The 13,247-nt window shown below is 51.3% G+C and overlaps 1 protein-coding gene across 2 annotated transcripts; it reads right to left on the reverse strand.

The window, feature by feature from the left end:
- Positions 1-2,782: 2,782 nt before the first annotated feature.
- On the reverse strand, positions 2,783-13,247 carry RASSF1 (Ras association domain family member 1). Of its 2 annotated transcripts, XM_004615218.2 has the most exons (6): positions 12,941-13,247; positions 10,599-10,705; positions 6,188-6,292; positions 5,631-5,928; positions 5,397-5,512; positions 2,783-3,889 (listed from the first exon to the last, which is right to left on the reverse strand). In XM_004615218.2, exons 1-6 carry the CDS (start codon positions 13,188-13,190, stop codon positions 3,743-3,745), a joined length of 1,023 nt encoding a protein of 340 aa, XP_004615275.1. In that variant the 5' UTR covers positions 13,191-13,247; the 3' UTR covers positions 2,783-3,742. The 2 variants fall into 2 exon arrangements, with proteins under 2 accessions (XP_004615275.1, XP_004615278.1); XM_004615221.2 differs by lacking the exons at positions 10,599-10,705; positions 12,941-13,247 and adding an exon at positions 9,867-10,264.

Consider the following 13,247-nt stretch of genomic DNA (forward strand, 5'->3'; position numbering starts at 1 on the left):
TGTTGTGTTAGACATTCAGACTGGGTTTGGTAGGATGCTTTAAACCTTTTACTATCTGTAACCCTCATTTTATAGTCTTATCAAGGCCTTTTCAGGTTGGGTATTTTTTGGGGGGTGGGGGGACGGGGACTTCCTCTGGCCCTGCACTTAGGGATCACTCCTAGTTGTGGTCAATGAACCATAGGCAATGCCAGGGATTGAACAGGTCTGCCACATGCAAGGCCAACACCTTACCTACTATATTATCTCTTTGACCCCAATGTCTTTGTTTCTATCGCATCCTCAGGAGGCAGGGTGCCTGGGATAATGACAGGAGCTCCATCTTGGTTTTATGACATTTTATGCCATGTATGTCATGTATGACATTTTATGTCATGTATGTCAGTAGCCTGGCTACTGCCAGTTAGCTCCCTTTGCCTGGTTTCAGGTGCAGAGCACATCAAGAGATCAAGAATATTTCTACAAGGCAATCCAGAAATGTAGAAATTCCGAAGAAAAAATAGATGATATCCTCCAAACTTTACTCAATTCTACTTGCAAAGATGGGCGTTCTTTGACAGATGATGAAGTAGCGGCCCTGCTTATTGGACTGCTCTTGGCAGGGCAACATACTTCCTCAACTACTAGTGCCTGGATGGGTTTCTTTTTGACTAGAGACAAAGCATTTCAAGAAAAATGTTGGGGCTGGAGCGATAGCACAGCGGTTAGGGTGTTTGCCTTGCACGCGGCTGACCTGGGTTCAATTCCCAGCATCCCATATGGTCCCCTGAGCACCGCCAGGAGTTAATTCCTGAGTGCATGAGCTAGGAGTAACCCCTGTGCATTGCCGGGTGTGACCCAAAAAGCCAAAAAAAAAAAAATGTTATCTAGAACAGAAAACAGTTTGTGGAGAGGACCTGCCTCCTTTATCTTATGACCAGCTCAAGGATCTAAATTTACTGGATCGCTGTATAAAAGAAACATTAAGACTTAGACCTCCTATTATGACCATGATGAGAATGGCCAAAACTCCTCAGACTGTAGCAAGATATACCATTCCTCCAAGACATCAGATGTGTGTTTCTCCCAGTCAACCAGAGACTTAAAGATTCATGGATCGAATGTCTGGACTATAGTCCTGTTACTTACAGGAAATTAATCCAACGTCAGGAGAGAAATTTGCCAACATACCATTTGAAATTGCTGATAACCTCCAGAACCCAGCCAGAGCCATGCTCAAGGCCACTCTCCACACGCTCAGACAAGACTCACCCATGAAGGAACTGACAAGAGGAATCCAGGTATGCGGGACCCATGGCTGAAATCTCCAAGCCTGCTCGGGTCAGGACTGGGCCTCCTCCACCCAGTCTTTATTTTTAATTTTTTTTTCCCGCATGGCAGAGCCTGGCAAACTACCCGTGACATATTTGATATGCCAAAAACAGTAACAACAACATGCTTTTCATGTTCCTGGAGCGAGCAGACGCCATTGGGCTACATTAGCATGCGACAGAGATAAATGAAGACGTTACTGGCGTCACTTGAGCAAATCGATGAACAACGGGATGACAGTGATACAGTGACAGTGATATCATGTATTTATGACAAATGTATTGCTAAGGGGCCTCTTGTCACACTACCTCCTTCAAACCAAACCTAAAGAAAAAATAAATTGGGAGGCGAGAATGTAGGGATTAAGGGGCTTGCCTTCCATGTGGCTGACTATAGTTCCATCCTGGCTCTGGTTCAATCCCCAGCACTGCATATATGCCCTCTCCCACTCCCGTCCTGGCACCACCAGGAGTAACGCCTGAGCACAGATCTAAGAGTAAGCCCTGAGCTCCACAGGATTTGGCACAAAGTTTCCACCTCAGCCCCAAAGTTAAGGAATTGATCAAATATTGTATTCAAATCTAAAAACTTGAAATTCAGTTGCCTTGGGCAGGGAATATAGGTCACTATTGAGAGTATATTCTATTTTTTTTTTTTTTTGGCTTTTTGGGTCACACCCAGTGATGCTCAGGGCTGACTCCTGGCTCTGCACTCAGGAATCACTCCTGATGGTGCTTGGGGAACCATATGGGATGCTGGGAATCGAACCCGGGCCGGCCGCATGCGAAGCAAACGCCCTACCCGCTGTACTATCGCTCCAGCCCCAAGAGTATATTCTAAAATTATATAATATCCTGAATTCAATCTCTGGTACCCGAAAAACCAAATTCAGTGCCCTTTCCAAAATCACCAAAGTGAATGCTTCTTGAAAGCAAGAATTAACACCCATACAAAATTAACATTTAAAGACTTAGTCACTTCCAGGTGCTCAGAATGTGGGGAGGGTGCCATGAGCAATGTCTGGTCCACAGTGGTAGGTGAACAGCTGAAGTTTCTCTCAGCAATTCAGGTGTGTCTGTGTTCTCCTAAGCACGAGCTACCCTTGTGCCCTCCATGAACTGAGCTGCCAATGATTTTTTTTTTTTTGCTTTTTGGGTCACACCTGGAAATGCACAGGGGCCATTCCTGGCTCTTCACTCAGGAATCACTCCTGGCGGTGCTCAGGGGACCATATGGGATGCTGGGAATCGAACCCGGGTCGGCCGAGTGCAAGGCAAACGCCCTACCCGCTGTGCTATTATTGCTCCAGCCCCATGAGCTGCCAATGATTTGAGTGAAGACTGAATGCCCTTCCTACTCCACATTCCTCATAAATTAGTCCTATGGTCACTGCAAAGATGCTGTCCTGGCAGTAACTGGCATGAAGGGGAAACAGCATCTGAGTGTTCATACAAGAGTCCAAAGGCAGGAGAACTGTTAAATTTTTATTTAGCCAAATCTCTCAGGCCCCATGCCCTGATGATGACTGTTACTCCCACCCCTTTCCCCACAGGAGGCATTCAGCTGAGGCCACAAACTATTACATACATTCGCACACATAATCAAAAATACTTGAGGGAAAAACCATGGCTTTGGCTGGCAAGCAAGGCACAGATCTGGGCCAGTGCTCACATTCACAAACCTGGCCCAGGACACCCTCCTGGGAGGAGGCACTTAGGCACTATTGCTGCACTCTGAGCCAGTACTCCCTGGCCCAAGGCTGTGGCACCAAGACCTGAGCAGGAGTCAGGACACTGCAGAGGGAAACCAAGACATTTTTCTTAATTTAAAAAAAAAAAAAAATGGGGCCATACCCAGTGGTGCTCAGAGTCTTTTCTGGCACTGCTTGGGGGGCCAGGCTGTTCCAGGGATCAAACTAAAGTTGGCTGTTTGCAAGGCAAACACCTTAACCTCTGCACCATCTCTCTGGCCCAGTGAGACTCTTCTTGATGACTGCCTTACCCTGCCTCCTTGGTTCCACTCTCATTGTCCTGACCCCTCATCCAATACTCAAAGCATACAACCTTTCCCCACAGACAAAGGCCCTGCTCCTGGCAAACAAAACCCTATTGTTGTAGAGTCTCCAAGAATGTTGTATCTGAGATCCAAACTAAGGATATTTCTGTTTGCACTACCCTTGCTGCCTGGAGCAGCTTCCCAGGGCAACCCTGGTCCACCCTGACCCAGTACACAAAGGGCCAAAGAGTGCAGAGCCTTGCTCTGCTATACCCACTGGTGGACACGGGGCCAGCTCCTTCTGTTCTCTGGGCTTGTTCCCCAATGAGAGGGCCTCCATGCACACTCATTCTTCAGGCCACATGGGCCCTGTCACATTCACACGGCACGCTCTCGGCGCTGCCTACTCCCCTCCTTCCACCAGGGGTACAAGATATCACCCCAGGGGGCAGGCGTGCAGGGCCTCTTGGATCTTCTGTCGGCAATAGGAATACTTCTGCAGAATTTGTCGAAGGTGTTCCTCCTCCTCCCGCTGCAAGATGCGCAGAAAGTTGTGTAGTTCAGGCATGCTGAAGGCATCCCACTGTAGGGGAGGGCAGGAGGGAAATAGGTTGCAATACATTATGGTTACACAACAGGATGGGGGTTTACTGATTCCAGGTTCTTTTTTTTTTTTTTTTTTTGCTTTTTTTGGGTCACACCCAGCGATGCTCAGGGGTTACTCCTGGCTTTGCACTCAGGAATTACTCCTGGCGGTGCTTGGGGGACCATATGGGATGCTGGGGATCGAACCCGGGTCGGCCGCATGCAAGGCAAACACCCTACCCACTGTGCTATCGCTCCGGCCCCTGATGCCAGGTTCTTTATGGTTTTCATTTTGGGCCACACCCAGTGGTGCTAAGGGCTTATACATGGCTCTGCACTCAGGACTACTCTTTTTTTTTTTTTTTTTTCTTTATGGGTCACACCTGGCAATGCACTCAGGAATCACCCATGGCGGTGCTCAAAGGACCATATGGGATGCTGGGAATTGAACCCGGGTCGGCCACGTGCAAGGCAAACACCCTACCCACTGTACTATTGCTCCAGCCCCGGGACTACTTTTTTTTTTTCTCCCGCTGCCCCCTGCCCCGACCGCACCTCTCCCCAGGACTACTCTTGATGGTAGCTCAGGGGACCATATACTGTTCTGGGGATCAAATCTGAGTTGACTGCATGCACTGTATTATCTCTCTAGCTGATGTTAGATTCTTGCCTGAATTATCTGCTAGTATTCCTAAGATAAAATGGGTTCCACAAAATAGGGAAATTATATTCTGGAGGGGTAACAATATTACATGTCTAGTTTCCTGAGGACAAATCATGACCACAGAGTCTATTTCCATTTCTGGTTCCAAGACTTAACACCTTGGAACTAGAAAGCGTCCATTAAAAAGCCTTGATGCTTAAAGGGGAGCTGCCACAACATCCTGGGCCCATCTGTGTGGCTCTAACCTAGCCAGGGAGCCCCATGCCTTCAGACACATCTGAGGACTTTTTGGCTGACAAATAGTAAGGTTCTCTTGGTTTTTTTTTTTTTATTTTTGGGGGGGGATCTGGGGTATGGGAGGGCTTGAATTACACCTGATTGTGCTGGCTACTTGTTCAGGGGTCACTCACAGCAGTGCTGGGGAATCATAAGCAGTGTAAGGAAACAAGCAAAGACAGTCGCATGCAAGACAGGTGCTTTAACCCCTATAATTATCTTTCCAGCCCCTCCTTCTGGATTTTTGGGAAACAAGAAGGAACAGGCCTTACACCTTGTCATGAGTGGCCTAGAAACCTTTACTCTGCCTTCAAAGTTCCTGTATTGGATTCTAAAGGACTTGTCCTCTACCCTCAGACAGTTACAAGAAACAGGATGTCTGGGGCCAGAGCAATAATACAGTGCGTAGAGCACTTGCTTTAGATATTGCCAACCTGCTGGGCTCAATCCCCAGCACCTCATGTGGTCCCCTGAGGATTGCCAAGAGTGATCCCCCACCCCCACAATAAAATAAAATAAATAGAAAGAAAGAAAAGAAAAAAAACCATAATGGTTCTGTACTCACATTCACCTCCCCAGAGTCATTTTCCTTCAGGACAAAGCTTAGGGCCTTCTCACTGGGCCCGGCGAGGAGACGCAGTCGCAGAGGCTGCTCATCATCGGACAGCTTCCGGAGGTACACTGCGGGCCAGGCAGGGGAAGGGAATGTCTGATTAATCAGGAGAGATCCCTCAGCCCCTCCAGGCACATGTACATGCATTAAAAACATCACACAGAGCAGAGTGAGTGCGAAGCCCACCTTGGCCATGGCGCTCAGCCCGTTCAAAGAGGGCAAACTTGCGGGGGTCGTCCACCACCAAGAACTTGCGCAGCAGGGCTTCAATGACCTCTCGAGCACGCGTGCGGGACAGCACGTGCAGGTGCTTGACAGCATCCTTGGGCAAGTAGAAGGAGGTGCGACGTTTCACGGCTGTGCTCCGCCCCATGCCCCGCCGGGCATCTTGCAAGGAAGGCGGCTTCTTGCTGGAGGGCACCGAGACAGGACGCACGAGCTTCAGCTGCACCTTGATGAAACCGGTGAAGGAGCCGTCCTTGTTCTGAAGAGAGGGAGAGACTCAGCTATGATCAGGTGAACTGCAACAGATTCCTCACAGCACTGAGGCCCAGCTGAGTGTGAAGACTCACTGCTTGGGTTCAGTCAAGGTTACCTCTGCGTGGGAACCAGGCACATGACTGTGTTCCTGCCCCTCCCTGGCTTGGCCGAGTGCAAGGCAAGAGCTCTACCTGGTGGGTGTACTATCTCTCCAGCACTGCATCCCCGGCCCTCCCTCCTCACCCCCCATGACTTCAACTCACCAGGCTCATGAAGAGGTTGCTGTTGATCTGGCCATTGTAGTCCTTGATCTTCTGCTCAATCTCGGCCTGAGAAAGGTCAGGGGTCTCCCACTCCACAGGCTCATCCTGAAAGAAGGGCACCCCAGGTACTGAGTACAGAGTCCCTTGAGGAACTCATCAAACTAAAAGGCGAGTCCCAGGGGCCATGTGGGGTAGTGGAGTAGTTTTTGGAAACAGATAACCAAGTGCCAGGCCTGATGAGAAGAGCCCAGCATGCTCCTGGTCCTGCGTGCTAGAAGAGACACTTTGCTTTCTTCTGCCGCCTGTCTGGGGCCTCCCCAGCACTGGGTGTGGCTTTAATGATACATAAAAGGCAACTGAAGGCCCAAGACAAGGGCCAGAAAAGGATGATTGAGAATTCCTTTATTGTAAAGCCATTTCTAAACTGCACAGCTGTGGGGTGTGGGGCACAGCGGGTAGGGCGTTTGCCTTGCACGCGGCCGACCCGGGTTCGATTCCCAGCATCCCATATGGTCCCCTGAGCACCGCCGGGAGTAATTCCTGAGTGTAAAGCCAGGAGTAACCCCTGTGCATCGCTGGGTGTGACCCAAAAAGCAAAAAAAAAAAAAAAAAAAAAAACTGCACAGCTGACCCAGCCATATAGGAAGGCATGTCCTGGAGAAAGCTCGCACTTTGCTTCTCAGTCTCAGAAAAGGGCCATGGAGATCTGGAGCCTGGAGCCCGCCTACCCGGGACAGGAAGGGAAGGGCAACCTCTACAATGTTAACAGCCTTAGTGGGGGACTAGGGGCCAGCCCTGTCTGTGCCAGACCTAGTGAGGAAACCACTCAGACAAGTCATTCAACTTTGACCCATGCTGCATAAACAAAAGGCAACTCAGATCTGGCTACAATCTGCCAGAGATGTACAGGCTGCCAGGCAGTCTCTTGGGACAATCTGTCCCCCAGAGCCCAGCAAGTGGCTTCTATGTCTCCTCCCTGCTGTCTGGCAGCTTATTCCAAAGACTTTAGCTCCATCATTAAGCCCTTGCTCCACTCTCCCAGGACTGAATGATTCTGGTTTAAAGGGTGGGCAGGCAGGGTTCTGGCTTATTTTCTATAGACCTCTCTGGGCCCATTGCATCAGCCTTACTTCCTGTTGACGTAAGACTGGCTCAAGCTGGAATGGGAGTGTCACAGATAGAGCTGAGATCACTGCTGACCAATGGCTTAGTTCCAGGGGAGTCCCCACGCAAAAAATCTCTGCAGAATAAATTTGCGCCCAGCTCTGAGCCCCAGCTTCTCCCTAACAGCTGCCTGGAGGCTCCGTAAACTTGAACCATCTGATGAGGAAGACTGGGTTAGCAGGACAGATTAAGGGGCAAAGGGTAGAATTCAACAGCTCAACCTCACAGGAAAATCCAACTGGGATATGAGTACGGGGATACCGAGGAAACTGAAGCCCATTTGCTTCAAGTTTCTTCTGGATGGAGTTGAGTAGTTAAGTGAAAATTGGTGGCTGGAGCGACAGCACAGCAGGTAGGGTGTTTGCCTTGCACGCAGCCAACCCAGGTTCTGTTCCCAGCATCCCATATGGTCCCCTGAGCACCACCAGGAGTAATTCCTGAGTGCAAAGCCAGGAGTAACCCCTGAGCATCGCTGGGTGTGACTCAAAAAAAAGAAGTGAAAATTCTCGAGAAATGTGTTGGGGACACTGGGACACCCAAAAAGCCTAAAAAGAACACATGTTGTAGATCTGGAAAATAGGAGATCTGACAGAGATGTTTAAAGAAGGCTGTGAATAAAGGGTGAATGTGTTGTGCAGGTCCCGAGGGCGTGGGGCAGAAAGGAGTGCCCAAAAAGGAGTGCCAGGATGGGTGGGGTGTCACGGGGAGGAAGGCCAAGCAGACCAGCACCAGGGCAAAGGGTAAGAGAATTCTGTTTGCAGAACAGGCTGGGCACAGAGATGACATTATCTTATTTTCCTCTCTTTTTTTCGGGGGAGGGAGGAGGTGACCATACAGGTTGTACTCAGGGTTTACTCCTGGCTCTGTGCTCAAGGGTCACAGTCATGGTGGTGCTCAAGGATGCCCGGGAATTAACCTGGGTTGGCTGTGTGCCACTCAAGTGCTCTACCCACTGTGGTATCACTCCTACCCCAACTGGTCACTATCTTTTAGTTTTCTCATCTTTCCCACAGTGGAAAAAGATTCCGGCCCCAGTAAAAAGGACAGTCCCAGGGAACCACACTCAAACCCTGCAGCCAAACCCTGAGCTGACTTGTTGGTCTGCAGTGCTGGGGATATAACCTAGGGCTCCTGAATGCATGGCACGTGCTCCAGCCATCCGGGACTGAGTTTCTAAATTATAAAATTTTGATGCTGGTGCAACAGTACAGCGGTAGGGTGCTTGGTGTTTGTTTGTTTTTTGTTTGTTTTTTAATCAAATCACCACAAGATAGAGCATTCCAGTCATACACTGTTCCAACACCCATCTCTCCACCAGTGTAATTTCCCAGCACCAGTGTACCAGTGTCCCCAGTTTCCCTCCCACCCTTTCAAGTCACCCCCCGACCCCGGGTGCTTGCTTTAAATGCAGGTGACCCAAGTTCAATTTTCAGCACTTCATATAGTCCCCTGAGCACTGCCAGGAATGATTCCTGAGCTCAGAGCCTGGAGTTTTGTGGCACACACCTGAACATTGCTGGGTGTGATCCCAAAACTAAAACACAAAAAACAGAGTATAGAATTTTTATCTAAAAATCACCCACCACTCCTTTTCATGATCTATGTAAGGAATGCTATCCCACTGCTGCCAGTTATATTGAGTTTCCCCATCCTATCTCACTTTCCGGATAATCTAGCCCAGGTGTTATCTGATGCTGGCTGTCACGCTGAAAATACACAGCACAGAAACGTCTGATAAGGGAGACACCTCTGCGACTGCATGTTTGGCTACTCCACACCACTGAGTCCAGATTAGCAGCCCCCTCTCTCCGGACGCCTTCCAGACCATTTTACAATCTAGCTCTCTACACCCTGGTGTAGTAAAGTGAGCCCGGATGCTTACAGTTTAAAACAATGTTTTCTTCCCAGCCATTCCCAAATCCCCTTTCTGAAATCAGCCAATCTTAGTATATATGTGTGTGTATGTACTAAGTACATAGATCAAGCACTCTCGGTCTACTTCAGAAAGGAGCTCGCATCTCCCACGTTCCATCCGCTGGTGAACATTGCTGGGGTGGGGACTCGGAGGCGGCCAACAAGAGTGCACAGGGAGAGGCCTTTCCTTCGCCTCTCTCCTAAGCATACATTTCAATTCCCGGCGAGGACTCCTCCCTCTCCACTTCCTCCTCCCGGTCCCACAAAAGAGGGGATGTGTGAGCTCCAACGCGCAAATGGAGGTATTGGTCCAGACCCCGCAGTTGGCTTTACTCATAGACAGAGAATGCCCTTCCCTGCTCTAACCCAAACCACGAAGCTGCGTCCCCTGGTTCAACCGGTCTGTGGCAGGCAGCACAAGGCGTCCCTGGCGCACAGAACCGAGGCAGAGTCCGACAGTTCTGCGGGCTGGCCCCGAGCCGGGCCGGATCCACGCAGACACAAAAGGCGGGCCTACGCACCCGGTCGACCCGACAACCTACGGGGAGGGCGGGGTCCCAGCCGACCACCCCCGCCCCCGCCCGCCACCTCCGGCCCCCACCTGGTCTCGGCGCGGCTTGCGCGCCAGCGAGGTGCGCGCCGTGAAGTACTGTTCGAGCTCCGAGTCCGAGTCTTCTTGGCTGCAGTAACCACTGCTGGTCGTGCTGCTCCAGGTCATCTCGAAAGAGGGCGTCCCTGCGTCTGTCTCGCCCATTACCGTGCCACCCGCCAGATCCCCTACCCCAGTTAGCCTGGACCTACAACCACCGCCCCGGGTGCGTGTGCGCGTGCGTTGTCAGTGCGCGCGTGCGCCAGGCCCCGCGTACGCGCCGCAACCGTTAACACTGAAACGTCGACAGCCGGGACCCAGATCTAGTCCGGTCAGGGAACTAACGTCGGAGGGCGGGGTCGATTACGCCCCGCCTTTAGCAATGACTTAATCGCCCAAGCAGCTTGCTAAACTCCACCTCGCAGGCCCCACCTCCGGCGGGGAACGCTTCGGAGCGAGTGCGCATGTGCACCAGCGTGGCCACAAGGACCCCGGCGGATGTGGGAGGGTACCGGAATTGCGCGTGCGCGGGACCTCAGTGGCTCTGAGCTGGCTGCTCCGAGTCGGCTCACCGTGCAATCCTTCGAGCCGGTGTGCTGAGTTTGCCCCTCTCTTCCGCCGCATTAACTTTCTTAGAATGGTCATTGCGTGAAACTCTCGGGCGACCCTCCGTAATGCCTGTGATGTGGCTGGTTCCTTTGTGTATCCCGGCCTTGCCCGTGCGCCTCCCAATCCCCCGCTCACCACATTTGTGTCCCGTTCCAGCGCCGGCTCCCAGCCCAGGTCCCGGGGTCCGCAGCAGTCCAAGCAGACGAGCGCGCGGCAACGATAGTGGCAGGTGAACTTGCAATCTGCAGAGAAGTCTGGCCGTGAGGCGGAGAAGCCCCTTCTCCAGCTCGGAAAGTCGTTTCAAGAATGGAAGAGGAGCCCCGGGGTGAAGACTGACTGCCGGGCTCACTGCTGATCACTCTACAGTGCTTATCACTATTGCTACAACTCCTTAGTATTGGTCCCTCAGCTTCAGGAAACTGCTAGGAAGTCCTCAGGCATTAGGGATCGGGCCTGCTCCACCTTTGAATCGCTAGTGCCTGACGCAGAACTCTTGCATTAACCCCCCTCTCCCATTTACTTAAAGGCATTAAAAAACCAAACAAACCCTTTGTCATTGGTCTCCCTTTAGTTGTCATTGTTCTCTATTCACACCAAAATTTATCAGCACTGGTCTGTATACACTGATTTCTCGCCTTCACTCCTTTATTTTTTGGTGGTGGGGGGAGGGTACACCTGCACCTGGTGATGCTCAGGTTTTACTCCTGGCTCTGCACTCAGGAATTACTCCTGGTAGTGCTTGGGGAATCGTATGGGATGCAGGGATCAAATCCGGGTGAGTTGCGTGTAAGGTAAGCGCCCTACCTGCTGTACTACCTCTTTCTGCCCTGCCTTCACTCCCTATCAGCTTGTCTCTCCCCAAAGGAAACTTAATTGGTTTAGGGTCCTTAACATCTGATGCACTGCCTCATCCTCCAATGCTCCTTGGAAGGCTCATTCACCTCCTGAGCACTGCTGGCTCCCATGATTGCCCAGGAGCCCATACTCTTAGTTTCCCTCCCACTTCCACTGCAGCTATTTTGTTAGTTGTTTCAGATCTCAGCTCTTAATGGCACAGGGTCCTGGGTTTGGTCCTGATCTCCCCCTGCACTCGTGCACACTCACAGGTCCCAGACCTAAGGCTTCCATCACTTCCCCCAATCACATGCTATTGTATCCTTATCTCCACTTGAATGCCTCCTACATTTCAAACTGACAGTTTCAAAATTTAACTGAAATTTTTTTCTTACTCATCCCAGCAATGATAGCTACTACTTTCCCAGTTTGAGGCAAAAGAACTCCCTCTCCACCCCCAAGAAACCCACACACAAATACATCCTTTTTTCTTTTTATTAAAAAAAAATTGGGCGGTGGGCACACACACACACAAAAAAAAATTGGGCTGTGGCTGTGCTCAGGCCTTACTCCTAGTTCTGTGCTCAGGTATCACTCCTGGAGGGGGTTGGGGAACCATATGGTGTTCGGAGACTGTTGGTGGCATGCCAGACAAGTGCCCTACCTGCTGTACTATCTCTCTGACCCCAAAACTCATCTTTGATTCTTCCCTTTCCGCCTCTGACGCACACATTGTCCTTTTTCCCTTGTCAGGATCACTTTATTTCCCCCTGCAAAAATGGCAGTGTCCCAGCTCTTGTTTACTTCCCCCCAGCTGAAGTCAGGACAGACTCCTGTACAGAATCAGTCTCCCTACACACTCTGGCATGGGGCACAAGGAAGCTAAGTATCTTTCTGGGCTAGAGGAATGATTCTTAGCCTTAAGGGCCCATTAGTATCGCATCATATTTAACAACAAAAAACAACAACAACAAAAAATCCGATACACTTCCAGCGATGAATTTAATGACCTTGAGGTGGGCTTCAGAAAGAGGGTTTAGAGGACTGAAATGTTCCCAGCGATCTGGCATAAGCAAGTGGAAGAGCAACCTAACCTCCCTGCTTATCCGGTGATTCCTGAAAGGGCAAAACGGAGTGTGGCGGGATTTCATCCTTAAGCATCCAGCTCACGGGGTCTGCAATGGGTACTGGCTAAATAAAACCTCAACATAAATTCCTGCTTGCAGGGCACTCCCTCCCCCCAAACTTCTTTTTACTGGCCTTCCATAGGTACATAAATTATCTTCACCCCAGGGATTCTGGAGTGTGGGGCAGATAGAGGGCAGATATCTTTGATAGGGGGCAGACCTGGGAATATGGATTTAAAAGACCAGTAGGTACTTATTAAAGTCTTTCTTATGGGCCAAGGTTAAAACTTGAAATCCGCGCCTGGTTACATACTGGCAGTATCTGCCCAACACCCCGACAGTTTGGAGGCAAAGACGAAAACCACTTGTCTGAACTCTCGCCTGGGGCAACGGTAACAGACCTAGTCCTTGGGGTCGTCCCCACCTACCCCCTCCATCACAACTTGACCCGCAGCGACACGAGCTACCCCTCGGCCGCCTGTTTGGCTCTCGCCAGCGTGCGGGGCCGCTACTCACGCGCGCACTGTAGGCCCTTTCGCACGACGCCCCAGATGAAGTCGCCGCAGAGGTCGCACCACGTGTGTGTGGCAGGCCCCGCGGGCTGGAAGCGGTGGCCGCGGCCGGGGGCCAGCTGCCGTGCGGGGTCGCGCGCGGAGCCCGGAGCGATGCGCAGCGCGTTGGCGCGCTCCAGCCGGGTGCGGCCAGGGCCTGGGCGCCGCGCAGGTGACAGTTCTCGCAGCTCAATGAGCTCTGGCTCCGCTGACATGGCCCGGGCGGGCCGGGACTCTGGATTCCCGACCCGCGCCGGGCGCGAGCGAGCGAG

The sequence above is a fragment of the Sorex araneus genome, chromosome 4 (genome assembly GCF_027595985.1).
Source record: "Sorex araneus isolate mSorAra2 chromosome 4, mSorAra2.pri, whole genome shotgun sequence".
Classification (NCBI taxonomy): domain Eukaryota; kingdom Metazoa; phylum Chordata; class Mammalia; order Eulipotyphla; family Soricidae; genus Sorex; species Sorex araneus.